The sequence below is a fragment of the Aethalodelphis obliquidens genome, unplaced genomic scaffold (assembly GCF_003676395.1).
Source record: "Aethalodelphis obliquidens isolate GAN/ISIS:26980383/991018 unplaced genomic scaffold, ASM367639v1 scaffold70, whole genome shotgun sequence".
Classification (NCBI taxonomy): domain Eukaryota; kingdom Metazoa; phylum Chordata; class Mammalia; order Artiodactyla; family Delphinidae; genus Aethalodelphis; species Aethalodelphis obliquidens.
Window position 1 is genome coordinate 2,218,772 of NW_020838014.1, and position 15,615 is coordinate 2,234,386.

The 15,615-nt window shown below is 34.8% G+C and overlaps 1 protein-coding gene across 3 annotated transcripts in view; it reads right to left on the minus strand.

Annotated features, from left to right (window-relative positions):
- The window catches only part of PTPN22 (protein tyrosine phosphatase non-receptor type 22), a 50,152-nt gene that overhangs the window by 15,026 nt on the left and 19,511 nt on the right, over positions 1-15,615 (minus strand). For all 3 annotated transcript variants that reach the window (XM_027091001.1, XM_027091002.1, XM_027091003.1), the window contains 5 exons: positions 14,646-14,732; positions 4,693-4,769; positions 3,728-4,545; positions 1,965-2,048; positions 1,769-1,815 (listed from right to left, as the gene is read on the minus strand). In XM_027091001.1, the coding sequence (XP_026946802.1) occupies positions 1,769-1,815; positions 1,965-2,048; positions 3,728-4,545; positions 4,693-4,769; positions 14,646-14,732 (1,113 nt within the window). The remainder of the gene's footprint in view (positions 1-1,768; positions 1,816-1,964; positions 2,049-3,727; positions 4,546-4,692; positions 4,770-14,645; positions 14,733-15,615) is intronic.

Below are 15,615 nucleotides of genomic sequence, written 5' to 3' on the forward strand. Positions count from 1 at the left end.
AATTTATAAATGTGCTGAACTGTGAAGAATCATCCACTCCTACAGTGATTTGTATATGTCATGAATATTGGTCCTAAATTGATCCTTTTTATAGTTATTTCCTTCCTACTCAGAACATTTCCCTGAAAATTTAATTCCAGGTAAGGTTGTTGCCACTGAAATTACTTCATGACACTGAAAAAGTAGTGATTGTTCTTTACTCTGGGAGTTGTTAAGATAAAGACCATTAGCGATAATAGTAACAGTTACTAGCACATTAAAAGTGTAATTTAAGGGCTTCCCTGGTGGCGCAGTGGTTAAGAATCCACCTATCAATGCAGAGGACATGAGTTTGAGCCCTTGTCCAGGAAGATCCCACATGCCACGGAGCAACTAAGACCGTGTGGCTACAACTACTGAGCCTGCGCTCTAGAGCTTGCAAGCCACAACTACTGAGCCCGTGCGCCTAGAGCCCATGCCCTGCAACAAGAGAAGCCACCGCAATGAGAAGCCCATGCACCACAACGAAGAGTAGCCTTTGCTCGCCGCACCTAGAAAAAGCCCGCATGCAGCAACAAAGACCCAACACAGCTAAAGATAAATAAATAAAATAATTTTTTTAAATGTGTAATTTAAAAGGCAGGGAATATTTGCCCACCAGCACTGCAATTGTAAGCGTGTTTAAATGTTTTAGTTAATTACTTTTCTGATCTCTGAAATTTTAAGATAGTTGGTTCACAGAATTATATACTAATGAATAACAGATTGTTAAAGGTATAGGTTTTTCTTCTAGAAGCAGGGAACATTATTCCAAAAGGTTTATCTTAAATAATATAGACATCTGTTATTTTTTTTAAAAAACTACTCTCTGTGTTATCACAGCTCACAAGAAACAGCCTACCAGATGACTGCTATGAACAAGCAATCTACTTATGAAACAATTATTTTTGCCTTAACTGTCCTTAAAGAATAAAGTCAAATGTTTCTTCTTTCACTGTCTTCCTTGATCACTTCCAACCTGAAGGGATCTCTCACAGTTTCAAAGTTCTTATCTTCCATATGGCACTGATTATATTTGCCTTGTTATAATAAATACAGACAAAAATAAAGACTTGTGTACACATGCTATATCCCCATTACTGAACTATAAGTTTCTTAAGGGCAATAATTGTGTCTTATACATCTTTTTATCCCCCACATCCTCTAGCACATTGTTTTATAAATAGTATCCGCTTAGGATTTACTAAGTGATAGGTGTTTAAAATAAAAGGAAGGGGCTTCCCTGGTGGCGCAGTGGTAAAGAATCTGCCTGCCAGTGCAGGAGACATGAGTTCGAGCCCTGGTCCAGGAAGATCCCACATGCCGTGGAGCAACTAAGCCCGTGCTCCACAACTACTGAGCCTGCACTCTAGAGGCCGCAAGCCACAACTGCTGAGCCTGAGTGTCACAACTACTGAAGCCCGTGTGCCTAGAGCCCACGCTCTGCAACAAGAGAAGCCACTGCAATGAGAAGCCCGCGCACCGCAACGAAGAGTAGCCCCCGCTCACCGCAGCGCAGCTAGAGAAAAGCCTGCGCGCAGCAACAAAGACCCAATGCAGCCAAAAATAAATAAATAAGTAAATTTATGAAAAAATATATATATATAAGGAATAGGACTATAGTCCGTTGAATCCAAGTGAGTAGAATCAGAAAAATGTTATTGACCTTGCTTGGTCTAAGTCTTACCAAATCATCAAATTTCTTTGATTCAGATGTTCTACTACATTCTAGTGATGTTCCAATTTTTACCTTCACAGCTGAAGTTAAAGAGTTGGGAATATCCAGGGGGAATTCTCCTGTAAAAAAAAGTAAATATGTTTCAATTTTAGTGCTGTAGTTTTAGAGAGCAATTGTTACTCAGCAATAGCACACAGAATATTGAGAGGACCTAAGAAGTAATATAGTTAATTCACACTTTATTTTACACTTACTGAACTGTACTCACCAGCTTCCTCTACCACAATAAAAGATTCAGGTGTCCGTTCAGGAAGTGGAGGGGGAATTTCATCATCTATTCTTGGAGAAGTTGCTATCCAAAATGCCCGAAATATAATCAAAATGTTTAATTAGAAAAATCCAAAGAAAATTCTTATATTCTAATCTTGATACAAATTATGTCAAGCATCATTAATATATTTAAGCTGGTATCTGTTCACTCAAGGAGAAAACAACATAAATTCTCTAATCCTAAATTGGAAACCCAGGAGGATTTTGATTCTTCTTCAAGATTTATTGTTTCTTTTAAAAGCTCAAAGGTATTTTGATTAAGTCACTGAGTATCAGTTAACATAATGTAACATCTTATATTAATTTAGGAAGCTTTGGATTGTTTTCTCCGTAACTCTTGCCTTTTGTTTGAATATACAACATCATAAAGCACGTTGACGTGCCAAAGATTCAATTACAGAGCAGGTAAAAATCACAAAGGTTTTAGTATCTCTTCTTCATTCTTATAGAATTAAGAATATTGATATTTTTCCTGTTTACAAAAAAATGGTATAACAAGGTTTTCTGTATTTCTATAGAAGTATTCAGAATTTTTATAGAATTTAAATGCTATTATGAGAGACTGCCACCAGATGGCACACATGTCAATGTTGCTACAATCCTTGAAGATAAGGATTTGGTTCCTAATGCTGACACTCAGGGAAGTTTAAGGAACTATAGGTATCTAGAAAAATAAAATTTCTTTAAATCATAAAACAAGATCAAAGTATGTAATCCTTCCTTCTAACCAAAGAAGAAACTAGATCCAGATGGAATATTTTTATAACAAAACTATGCATCTACGTATCTATTGAGGAACTCTGTACAGTAAATAATGTCATAGAGAAAAAGCTTTCTCTACTTCCTACCTAGGTGGACCGTTCTTTATAAATTTCTGATGACATATCTAAGACAGTTAAACTTGCTTTAACTCTTCTTTCACAGCATCTTCTTTCATATCAAACTATTATAATTATCTAACCAAATATTTACTCCTACTTTCAAACCACTCAGTAATATGAAACAATATGCATAATATGCAAAAATACAGAACTATAAGAGATAAAATATGAAATTAAAGTCATATAAGATTAAAATATCATACAGAATACTGAACATGTATCCTCATCTATAAAGTTATTATAAAAGGACAAGAGGAAATCAAGTCCTCCTCTTCCAACTCCTGCGGGAAGAGAATTCAATTCTTAGCAATCTGTTCAATTTAGTATAGACACATGATTCTCCAACAAAAATTCTGAGTGACCATGTGGTGCTGTTGATCAAATCTTTTCTGATGTTCTTTTGGAAGTTGCTTCTGCATGCTAAGGATAAATTGTGGACTTTTTTTTTTTAACATCTTTACTGAAGTATAATTGCTTTACAATGTTGTGTTAGTTTCTGCTGTATAACAAAATTGTGGACATTTGATAGACACTTCTAGGAATGAGGACTGCTGCCTTTAGAAGCACGCCGGCTGGCATAGGTCCTGTACCAGATCTGATTGCCTCCACTATTGCTTGTTTCATGGAATGTTATGTATTTGTTATTGCTATTTTCAACTCATCACATCATCAAAACACTCATGGAATTTATTTTTTTTGAGGAGAAAAAGGAGAAGGAAGCAGAGAAGGATAAGAGGGTGAGAGGGGGTAAGACAAAACCAAATCTTACAGAAACAAAGTCAAATCTAAAATGCTGTACAAACCTTTTAAAATAACTTACCTACTACTGCTGTCTCTTGGTTCAGTGGTGGGGGGAAATTGGTCGGAGGATTCAGTGCTGAAGAATCATGTGAATTGTAATAAGGAAAGAGGGCTGTAGAAGATTTTGGCAGTGAAGAACAAGGTAAAACAGTTTTATCTTGCTTCTCAGGTAAATCAAGAGACATCTTAGAACCAGCACTACTTGGAGACAATGATGAAAAATAAGGATTTTCTACTAAAGACATGTAAGAAAGTACTTTAAAAGCACCAGAGTCATGCTGCTTTGCTTTAGAGGCATTGCACATTTGATGCTTAGAGTCATATGATGGTGAATAATTCAGTTCTGCTGAAGAAACATGCATCACTTTTTGAGCCTGCTCAAGACAAGAATTGTGTGGGTGAGATTCCAAATAAAAATCTTCCTCGACGTCCAACTCTTGGGTGTCTCTCTGTTGCATCAATTCAAAGGGAGTTGATTTGGTCCGCATTATTGGCCTCTTTAAATTAAAACATCTTCCTGCTGCATTTACAGGTTTAGAGTTAGGACGTGCTCCAAACAAAATGGAGCTCAAGTCCAAACTTTGATGCTTCTGAAGAGGCTCCCCAGCTATTGGGAATACCTTTCTCTCCCATTTCATGATTGTGTCAGCATTTTTGTTACAACCACAATTTAGCTCCAAAAACTCTAAAGAACTGCTCTGTTTAGAAGGGTGCATTACTAACCCTTCCTTTTCATTTATTTCAGAAATCCTGAGGTCAAAGGAAGAAGCTTCTGCACTTTTCACCCTTATCCTTCCTTTGCTCTGCTGGTTCATCACTTTTGCTTCTTTTACGATGCTGAAACAAAAAGAAAGTAATGATGATACCATATCCCAAAGAGGTCTCTTCCCATATCCTCTTCTCAGCATCACAATGAGACATACGCATGAGATTTTCCTCCCAGACACAATTAGACAACATTTAGATGTGTAAAATTATACTCACCTTTTTGGTAAATTAGGAGAATAAGAATCTGCTTCTAGATTGGGATTTTGCTTAGAAACTGAATACTTTGCTTGAATCTTCAAGAGAAGTAAGAGATTGTTTTTTAGTGAAGCAATGACCATGAGAGATTTTAACATTCATAAGACTAAAAAGTTATTTTTCAGAAAATATAAAGATTTAAAATAATTCATGAAAGAGTCATGTGAGTTTCCAAAATATTGAACCCAGCAATAACTTAGTCACATACTGAAATCAAAAGGATCAAAATAAAGGATTAAACAATGTTATAGAAATTAAGAAGGATTTGCTTATAGCATCATCTTTTCATATGTGGAAGTTCTAAAATGTTGTTTATTTAAAATATAACTTTATTCTCAAGAACACTTTACTTTCAGAACTTTCATCATCTCAACCTTTTATGTTATGTCCTCATACTTATCTTGTTCTACATTTTTCTTCCTTACTGTGCTCCAGCTATACTGGTTTTCTTGCCATTCCATAAGCATACCAAACTCGTTACCAATTTGAGGCTTTTACTCTTACTATTCCCTCTGATTGAAATACTTTTTGCTCCAGATTTTGCATGGCTGGCTCTTTCTAAGTAATTATTCTCTACTTAAATGTCACCTACATAAGGAAAACTTCCCTGACCACTCAACCTAAAATCACACTCCCACCCACTTGCCCAAACATTCTCAATCTTTATTTTCTTCATAGGAATTATCACATTATGAAATTTGTTACTATGGCTCCAAGCTACCATCAATTGTACAATATATCTGGCCTTTGGGGATGTTTCAATATGTTTTTTTTAAAAGTCAGCAATTATAAGATTCCACCTGCAGTGGGTTTAATTGTGACTCTCAAAAAGATATGGTGAAATCTAATCCCTGAAATCTGTGAATGTGACCTTATTTGGAAATAGGGTCTTTGCAGATGTAATTAGTTAAGATGAGGTCATATTGGATTAGGGTGGGCCCTAATGCAATGACTTGTGTCCTTACAAAAAGAGAAAAGAGAGACTCAGAGACACACAGGGAGAATGTGGTGTGATGATGGAGGCAGAGACTGGACTGCAGTAATGTATCTGCAAGCCAAAGAACAGCAAGGATTGCTGGAAAAACCAAAAAATAGCAATAGGCAAGGAAGATTCTTCCCCTAGAGCTATGAGAGAGAGTATGGCCTTACTGACACATCAATTTTAGACTTTGTGACTCCAGAACTGTGAGAAGATTAATTTGTTGTTTTAAGCCCTCCTTAGTTTGTGGTACTTGTTACAGCAAGCCTAGTAAACTGATACAGAGACTTTAATACTCCACATTCAATAATGAATAGAAAAATCAGATCAACAAGGAGACAGAGGACAGACATGAACAATCATGTAAACAAATAAGAACTAATAAACACTCATAGAACACTCTACCCAACAAAACATACATTCTTCTCAAACATATATGGAACATTCTCCAGGATAGACCAGATGTTAGGCCACAAAACAAGCTTTAATAAATTTTAAAAGAGAGAAGTCATACAAAGTATCTTTTTCAATCATAATGGATTGAAACTAGAAATCAATAACAGAAGGAAACCTGGAAAATTCACAAGTATGTGTAAATTAAACACTCTTAAACAACCAATGGGTCAAAGGAGAAATCACAATAGAAATTAGAGAATACTTAGAAATGAATGAAAATACATCATACCAAAACGTATGGAATACAGTGAAAGCAGTGCTTAGAGGTAAATTTACAACTGTGAATGCCTGGAAGAAAGATTTCAAATTAATTACCTAACTTTATACCTTAAGGAACTAGAATAAGAAAAAACTAAACCCAAAGCTAGCAGAAGGAAGGAAATATTAAAAGATTAGAGCAGAGATAAATGAAATAGAGAAAACAATGGAGAAAACCAACAAAACCAAAATTTGATCCTTTGTAAAGATCTATAAAATTCACAAACCTTTAGCTAGAGACTGACTAAGGGAAAAAGAGAAGACTGAAATTGCTAAAATCTCAAATTACAGAAATAAAAGTGGGGACATTTCTACTAATTTCACAGAAACAAAAATTATAAGATAATAATATGAATAATTGTATGCCAACAAATTGTATAACCTGGATTAAATGGACAAATTCCTAAAAACATATGATCAACCAAAACTGACTCAGAAAGAAATGGAAAATCTAAATACACCTACAACTAGTAAGTAGGCTGAATCCGTAATCAAATATTTTCCCAACAAAGAAAAGTCCAGGACCAGATGGCTTCATTGGTGAATTTTACCAAACATTTAAGGAAGAATAAACACCAATCCTGCACAAACTCTTCCTAAAACTTGAATGACACTCCTAAGTCATTCAATGAGGACAGTAATTCCCTGTTGCCAAAGCCAGACAAAGATGCTACAGGCAAAAGAAAACCACAGACCAATATTCTTTATGAATATTGAGGCAAAAGTCCTCAATAAAATACTAGCAAACTGAGTTCAGCATAGTAAAAGTATTACACACCATGACCGAGTGAGATTTATTTCCAGAGTGCAAGGATGGTTCAACATTCAAAAATTAATCAGTGTAATATATCATATTAATAGAAATAAGGAGAAGAAACCCACATGATCATATCGATTGATGCAGAAAAAAATTTGACAAATTCATGATAAAATACTTAATAAACTGGGAATATAAGGGAACTTCCTCAACATGATAAAGGCCATATATGAAAACCCCACAGCTAATATCATACTCAAAGGTGAAGGACTGAAAGCTTTCCCCCAAGATCAGGCATAAGACAAGGATGCCAATTTTTGCCATTTTTATTCAACATAATACCAGAAGTTCTAGCCAGAGCAATTAGGTAAGAAAACAAACAAACAAACAAATAAAGTAATCAAAATGGGAAAGGAGGAAGTAAAGTTATCTTCATTTGCAGATGACATAATTTTATATGTTGAAAGATTCCACACACACCCACAAAAAAAAAATGCTAGAGCTAATAAACCAATTCAGCAAAATTGCAGAATATATAATCAACACACAAAAGCCAGTTGCACTACTATACTGTTTATTATTGTTTATTAGCAATAAACATTCTGAAAAGGAAATTAGGAAAGCAATTCTAATATATATATATATATATATATATATATATATATATATATATACTAAGGAATAAACTTAACCAAGGAAGTGAAAGACTTATATACTGAAAACTACAAACCATTGCTGACAAATAAAATAAATAGAGAGACATTCGATGTTCATGAAGTGGAAGACATTATATTGTTATGATAACATTACCCAAAGTGATCTACAGATTCAATGCAATCCCTATAAAAATTCCAAAGGTGCTTCTGCAGAAATAGAAAACCTCATCTTAAAATTCATGCAGAGAGGGCTTCCCTGGTGGCGCAGTGGTTGAGAGTCCGCTTAACATCACTAACCAGGAAAATGTAAACCAGAACCACAATGAGATACTACTTTACACCCATTAGGGTGGCTATTATCTAAAAAACAAACAAAAGCAAAAACTAACAAGTACTGGTGAGGTACCTAGAGTAGTCAAATTCATAGGGAGAGAAAGCAGAATGGTGGTTGCTAAGGGCTGGGCTTAGGGAGGAATGGGGAGTTAGTGTTTAATGGGTATAAAGTTTCAGTTTTGCAAGATGAAAGGAGTTCTGGAAATGGATGGTGGTGATGGTTGCACAATAATATGAATGTACATAATATCACTGAACTATACACCTAAAATTGGTTAAGGTAGTAAATTTTATGTATATTTTACCACAAAGAAAACCTAGAGAAAAAAAGAGCAAAAGGACTTGGATAGATATTTGTCCAAAGAAAATGTACAAAAGGCCAGTAAGCACATGAAAAGCTGTTCAACATCACTAATCATTAGAGAAATGAAAATCAAGGTCATAAATACCACTTCACACTCATTAGGATGGCTATTATCTTAAAAACCAAAACCAACCAAACAAACAAAACCCAGAAAATACCCAGCATTAGCAAGAAGGTGGAGGAATTGGAACCTTTGTGCAATGCTGGTGGGGATGTAAAATTTTGCAGCCACTGTGAAAAACAGTGTGGCAGTACCTTAAAAAATTAAATATAGAATTACTGCATGATCCAGCAATTCCACTTCTGGGTATATACCCAAAAGAATTTAAAATAGAGACTTGAACAAGTATTTGTACACCAATTTTTATAAGAGCATTATTCACAATAGCCAAAAGGTGGAAACAACCCAAGTGTCCATCAACAGATGAATGGGTAAGTAAAATGTGGTATTATACACAATGGAATATTATAAAGCCATAAAAAGGAATGAAATTCTGATATATGTTACAAAATGGATGAACCTTGAAACATTATGTTACATGAAATAATCCAGATAAAAAGAGTAAATATATGACTACACTTATATCATGTACCTAGAATAGGCAAATTCATAGAGACAGAAAGAATAGAAACTATTAGGGGTTCAGGTACAGGGGATGGAGAGTTTCTGTTTAGAATGATGAAAAATTTCTAGAAATAAACAGTAATGATGGTCACACACATTGTGAAGGTACTAAATGCCACTCATATTTTAAAATGGTTAAAATGGTAATTTTTTCCATAGTGGTAAAAATACTGTAGTTTTACCACAATAAAAAATATGAATGGAGAATTGTCTCCTCCTCATCTATTTTCTGGTAAAGATTGTGTAAAATTGGTGTTAATTCTTTCTTAAAGATTTGGTAGAATTCTCAAGTGAAACTATGTGAGCCTGGATATTTCTTTTTGGGAAATTTTTAAATTATGAATTCAGTTTTCTTTATCATTATGAGGCTATTCAAATTATTTCATGTTGAGTGAGCTGTGGTAGTTTGTGTTTTTTGAGGAAGTAATACATTATTTTATCTAAGCTGTCATATGTGTATGTGTTGAGTTGTTCATACTATATCCTTTATTATCCTTTTGATATCTGCAAAATCTGTAGAAATAGCCCCTTTTGCATTCCTGATATTGGTAATTTTTATTTTTTTCCCTTTTTTCCTTTATATTCTTCCTAGAAGTTTGTCAATTTTGCTGATCTTTTCAAAGAACCAGATCATTGGTTCACTGATTTTTCTTTTTTGTTTTCCTGTTTTCAATTTCATTGATTTATACTCTTTACTATTTCCTTCCTTCTGTTTCTCTTGGGTTTATTTCACTCTTTTTTTTTCCCTAGATTCATAAAGTGGGAGCTCAGATTATTGATTTGAGACATTTACTGTTTTCTAATGTATGCATGTAGGTGGCTATAAACTTCCCTCCCAGCACTACTGGAGCTCTGTCCAACAAATTTCGATATGTGGTATTCTCATTTTTATTCAGTTCAATGTGTTTTTTAGAAATTTCCTTTGAAACTTCCTTTCTGATTCAATGAATTATTTAGAAGAGTCTGGTGTAGTTTCCAAGTGTTTGGATCTTTTCTTGTTATCTTCTGCTATTGACTTCTAGTTTGATTCCATAGTAGTCAGAGAATACATTCTATATGATATCAGTTCTTTATATTTTTGAGATTGTTTAATGGCCCAGGATATGATCCATCTTGGTATATGTTCAATCAGCACTTGAAAAGAATGTATATCCTTGTATTGTTGGGTGGAGCGTCCTATAAATAATCTATTTGATCCTGTTAGTCGATGGTGTTAAGTTCTCATATATTCTTGCTGACTTTCTGTTGAGTTTTCTATCAGTTCTTGAGAGAGCAGTTTTGAAGTCTCCAACTATAACTGTGGGGTTTTCTATTGCTCCTTTTAGTTCTATCAGTTTTTGCTTCACATATCTTGCAGCTCTGTTTGGTCCATACACACTTAGGATTGCTACATCTTATTGGGGGATTGACCCTTTTATCATTATACAACTTCCCTCCCTAACTGTGATAATTTTCTTTACTCTGAAGTCTATCTGGTATTAATATAGCTACTTCTGCTTTCCTTTTATTAATGTTTACAGGATATATCTTTTTTTCAATCCTTTATTTTAAACCAACCTATATATTTGAAGTGTGTTTCTTATAGACATCATATAGTTGGGTCATGTTTTCAATACACTCTAACAATCTGTTAATTGGTGTATTTGTACCATTTACATTTAATTTAATTATTAATATGGTAGGGCTTAAGTCTCCAACTTTATATTTTGTTTTCTGTTTTTTCTCTCTGTTTCTCATTTCTCTTTTCTTTTTCCTGCCTTTTTCTCTTTCCTGCATCTTTGGAATTTCATTTTGATTTACCTATAGTGTTTTTTAAGATATATCTTTGTACAGTTTTTGTAGGGGTCGCTCTAGTTATTATATTATATATTCATAACTTATCAAAGCCTATACGTGTTATCATTTTACTAGTTCAATACAGAAGTGTTACCTCCCTTTACATGCCTAACCCTTCCTTTTTTTTACAGTATAATTGTCTTAAATATTTCCTCCAATACATTTAGAACCACATCAGCGTTATAATTTTTGCTTCAATTATTAAGCAATTTAGAAAACTCAAGAGGAGAAGGAAAACCTATTATATTTACCCATGTTGCTTACCATGTTCTTCCTTTTTTCATCATTTCCTTTCTGAAAAAAAAAAAAAAATTCCTCTGACTTTTTTTTTTTTTTTTTTAGGGTAGGTCTACTGGCAACAAATTCTCTTAGTTTTTCTTCATCTGAGACTGTCTTGATTTCCCCTTCATTCCTGAAGGATTTTTTTTTACTGGGTATTGGATTCTGTTGACAGCTTTTTTCCTTCAGCACTTGTAAAATACTGTGCCACTTCCTTCTGGCCTCCATGGTTTCTGATGACAAATTCACTTTCATTCTAATTGTTTTTCCCCTAGAGTTAAGATCATTTTTCTTTGGCTGCTTCCTAGAATTTTTGTATTTAGTTTTCAGAAGTTTAATTATGATGATTCTTTCAGTAATTTTTTAGACACGTCTTTTTTCTCCTTTCCTTCTTGGACATCGATGACACTAATGCTAGGGTTTTTGTTACAGTCACTTAGTTTCCTGTGGCTCTGTCTACTTTTTATTTTTATTTTATTTTATTTTTTAGTCTATTTTATTTCTGTTGTTCAGATTGGGCAATTTCTATTGTTTTGTCTTTCAGTTCATTAATTCTTTCCTTGTACCCTGTATTCTGCTGTTGAGCCCATCTACTGAGCTATTTTATTTCCATTACTGTTATTTTTCAACTCTAAAATTTCCTTTTGTTTCTTCTTTATATCTTCTGTTTCTTTGGCAGGTCTTTATCTTTCTTTGATGAGCCTTTCTATTGTTTTAAGCATGCTTGTAATTGTTTACTGAAGCATTTTAATCATGGCTACTTTAGAATCTTTGTCAGATAATCTTACACCTCTGTCATCTCAGTGTTGTCATCTATTGACTGTCTTTTACTCATTTGGTTTACAATCCTCCTGGTTCTTGGTATGACAAGTGATTTTCACATGAAACCTAGATATTTTTGTATTGTTATAAATCCCTGGATCTCAGTTAAACCTTCCCTTTTAGCTTCTCCTTTTTAAATCCATTCTGACAGGGGAAAGAGGAGGGAGGGGAGGCTGCCTCATTAGTGCCTTGCTATTGCCAAGTAGATTCTACCTCCACCAGTTTCCTCACAGTCTCTGTTGACACCTGAAGGGAGACACCTTGGGAGAGGCTCTCCATGTGGTCTCTACTGACACTGTGGTTGGGGTGGCCTCATTACTGCTGGATGATGGTGAAAGTCCTGACTCTCCACTAGGTCTCTTCTGGCACTCCATCAGTGGAGTGGCATGGGGGCACTGGGTTACTGCCAGGTGGAAAGTCAGGCTCCCCACATGGTCTCTACTGACACTGCAGGGAAACCTCATTTCAGGCCAGTGGGGATGAAATTCCTAGCTCTTTACTGGACCTTTTCTCTTTTTTTTTTTTAAACAGATATATGTATTTCTTTATTAGAATGCTCACAAGAATGACACATTAGCACTGTCCTTCTGATGTGACAGAGAATACACATATCTGACCCACTGACCTTCTCTTTATCACAGTCTTTGTGAGGGTGGGAATCTAGGTTCTCCACTTTGCTGGCATAGGTAGGGTTGGGGGCCATTTTTTTCTTTGGTGTTGACTGAAGTAGAGTAATTATTATCTAAAAATTTTCTGGCTTGCTGGGCTGTCCCTTTCCTGGTCCTTTGGCTAGAGAGAGCAGGATTTTGTTGAGGTTTTTTTGTCTGCACTTTTGGCATTTCCAAGTTGTTGGTTCCTTCAGTTCCATATCCATGATATATGAGGAAAAAGAACTCACCATCATGTCATTCCTCAGGTCTCAAGGTCCCTAGTGGTCTGTCTTCTCTCCATCTTTCAGAGCCTTCTTATATTTGTTTTGTATATATTGTCCAGGGTTTCTAGTTGTATTTAGTAGAAGGAATAGGGAAAATATGTCTACTCGATCTTCCCAGAAGCAGAAGTCCTCCTTGGCTGGTGTTAATCAATTCCCTATGTGGGAGGTTGAACCATGTTCCTATGTTCCCATTTATTGACTAAGGGCACACTCCAAACAACTCAACTGCCTGGAGCCATGGCACTACTACTGGGCTAAATCTGAGTACTGACATTTCCTGGAACCTAAATAAAATATTAACCCATGTACTCCAGCAGCACATTAAGAGAATATTCTTTGTTCAAGAAGGTTTTATTCTAAGAGCAAGGATGGCTTGATATTAACAAATCCAAGGATATGACTGTTTCAGTATGTCACAGGAGAAAATCCATGTGATCATTCTATAAATGCAAAGATATGCAGTTGACAGAACTCAACATTCTTTCCAAAAAAAATTCTTAATAAAATAGAAGTCAATGAATACTTTCTTAAACAATTAAAAACTATATCTCCAATCAAATCAGCATCACACTTAGTAGTGAAACATGAGCATCTCTCCCATTAAAATTAGGTCATGCATATCACCTCTATTATTTAAACTTGTTCTGGGAGTACTAGCCAATGAAGCAGGCATGAACAGGATATAAGTAACAATGTCTGGCAACTATATTCTTGTTTCCATCTCCTTCCCCTACATTGTTTCTCCGGAGTTGACATTAACTATAGGATTGCTTAGTTCATTCCCTAACCTCAACAGTTTTTTGGCTTTCTTTCACTCCCTGTGCTTCATCATTCAAGTGATAGGAGTTATGATATTAGGGTTATGTCTTATATACTTTGTATTCCTAATGTTGTGGAAACAGTAGGTTCTCAGTGAATATTTTCAGATTCATAATACAAAAATGAGATATTAAAAATTAAATTAATTTGTATATGTTACATACACCCTGGAAGGTAAACCAATAATTTTGTCTTATTAAGGTTTGCTCAGAATCTAATACTTTGTGATTATACAGTAAATATTTGACATCAATTTTTGTGATGAGATCAAAATAACATATCTAGAATGCTCAATATTTTTAAATTAGAATTTGGTCAAATCATAATTGTTTTTATACCTAACATTTTCAGCTAAGAATCCTTTAGCTATTCTAAAATATTCTCAAAATTTGATGACACATATGCAATCAAAATGAGGCTAGAGTAACCTGAAAAATCACGTCAGTACTCAACTATAATTTCACTTTGTAATTGTCACTCTCACTTCTAAATTGCCACACAACTGTTTAAAACATGGAAACAGAATATATGCTTACCCTTTAACCCACTCCTATTGTTTCTAAATTTAGCTGAAAATGGTATGCAATAGGTTAACCAAGAGATTAATTTTCTAAGTTAAAGTACTTCAATTAAATTGTCCTCCACAGGAGATTTATAGTGCAGCCCCATGCACACCTGACACTCCAATTTAGTTGTGATGATAAAGTATAAGTTGTCCTGCAACTAATCTGAAATCCCTTGACCAAAATCAAACATGAAAAAAACTGTTTTACAAAATATCAAATTTAAAATGTACCTCTGTTCCAGAGTGTTCATCCCTGATAACATCCATCTGTCTCTTAAATAGTTCTAATACAGCATTGTAGACCAGTTCATACTGTTCCTGAAGAGCATTGCAAACCGGAACAAACAAAAACAAAAACTTCGTGAACTAACCAGATTTCAGGAATATAAACACCAATCAAATCATAGTATAGCAGATCTGAAACATTAGTTTAATTACAGTGCCTTATGTCTGTGTAGCCCATGTCAGATTTCAAAGCATTTTTAGGCTGCTAGAAACAGCTAACTATTTTATCTACCTCTAGCTAATATACAATGACCTTGCAGCATGCTTTTTATGCTCTAACCCCACTTTCTTACTTAGCTCTCCTTCCACCCATAATCTCTCTAATTCGCTCACACTTTAAAATCTTTATTTCAGGAACTTCCTTGGTGGTCCAGTAGTTAAGACTCTGTGCTTCCATTGCAAGGGGAACGGGTTTGATGCCTGGCTGGGGAACTAAGATCCCACATGCCATGGAGCCAAAAAAAAAAATTGTTTTTTATTCCATCCTGGATGCATTTTTTTTTTTTTGTAATTCACCTCTTGCGGGAAAAGGTAGATAGACGTGGTTGATGGCTAAATAGATAGCTTCAAGATGTATTATTTAACATGGCTCACGATCGATCTATAAAGTAGCTAGGTTGTTATCCCTGTTTACAATTTGTCCGAGATCATTCAGAAGTAATTTCCATGTCTTCGGTTAGAACCTCAATCTTTTGACTCTTACTTTAGTGCACTTATATCAAGCTGCTGAAATTCTGTCTTAGCAAAGATACCCAAAAAAAGTAGACCCCCAAATAGAGTTTGGAAATTTGTGGTTATAAAGGGATTTCACTGTAGAGAAACGAGACCTCTACAAGGTTCATGGGTTTTTACCACTCTGTTTTTGCCTCTGTACCTGCTTGAGCACTTGATTTTGGATCTACTTTTCATCTGAATG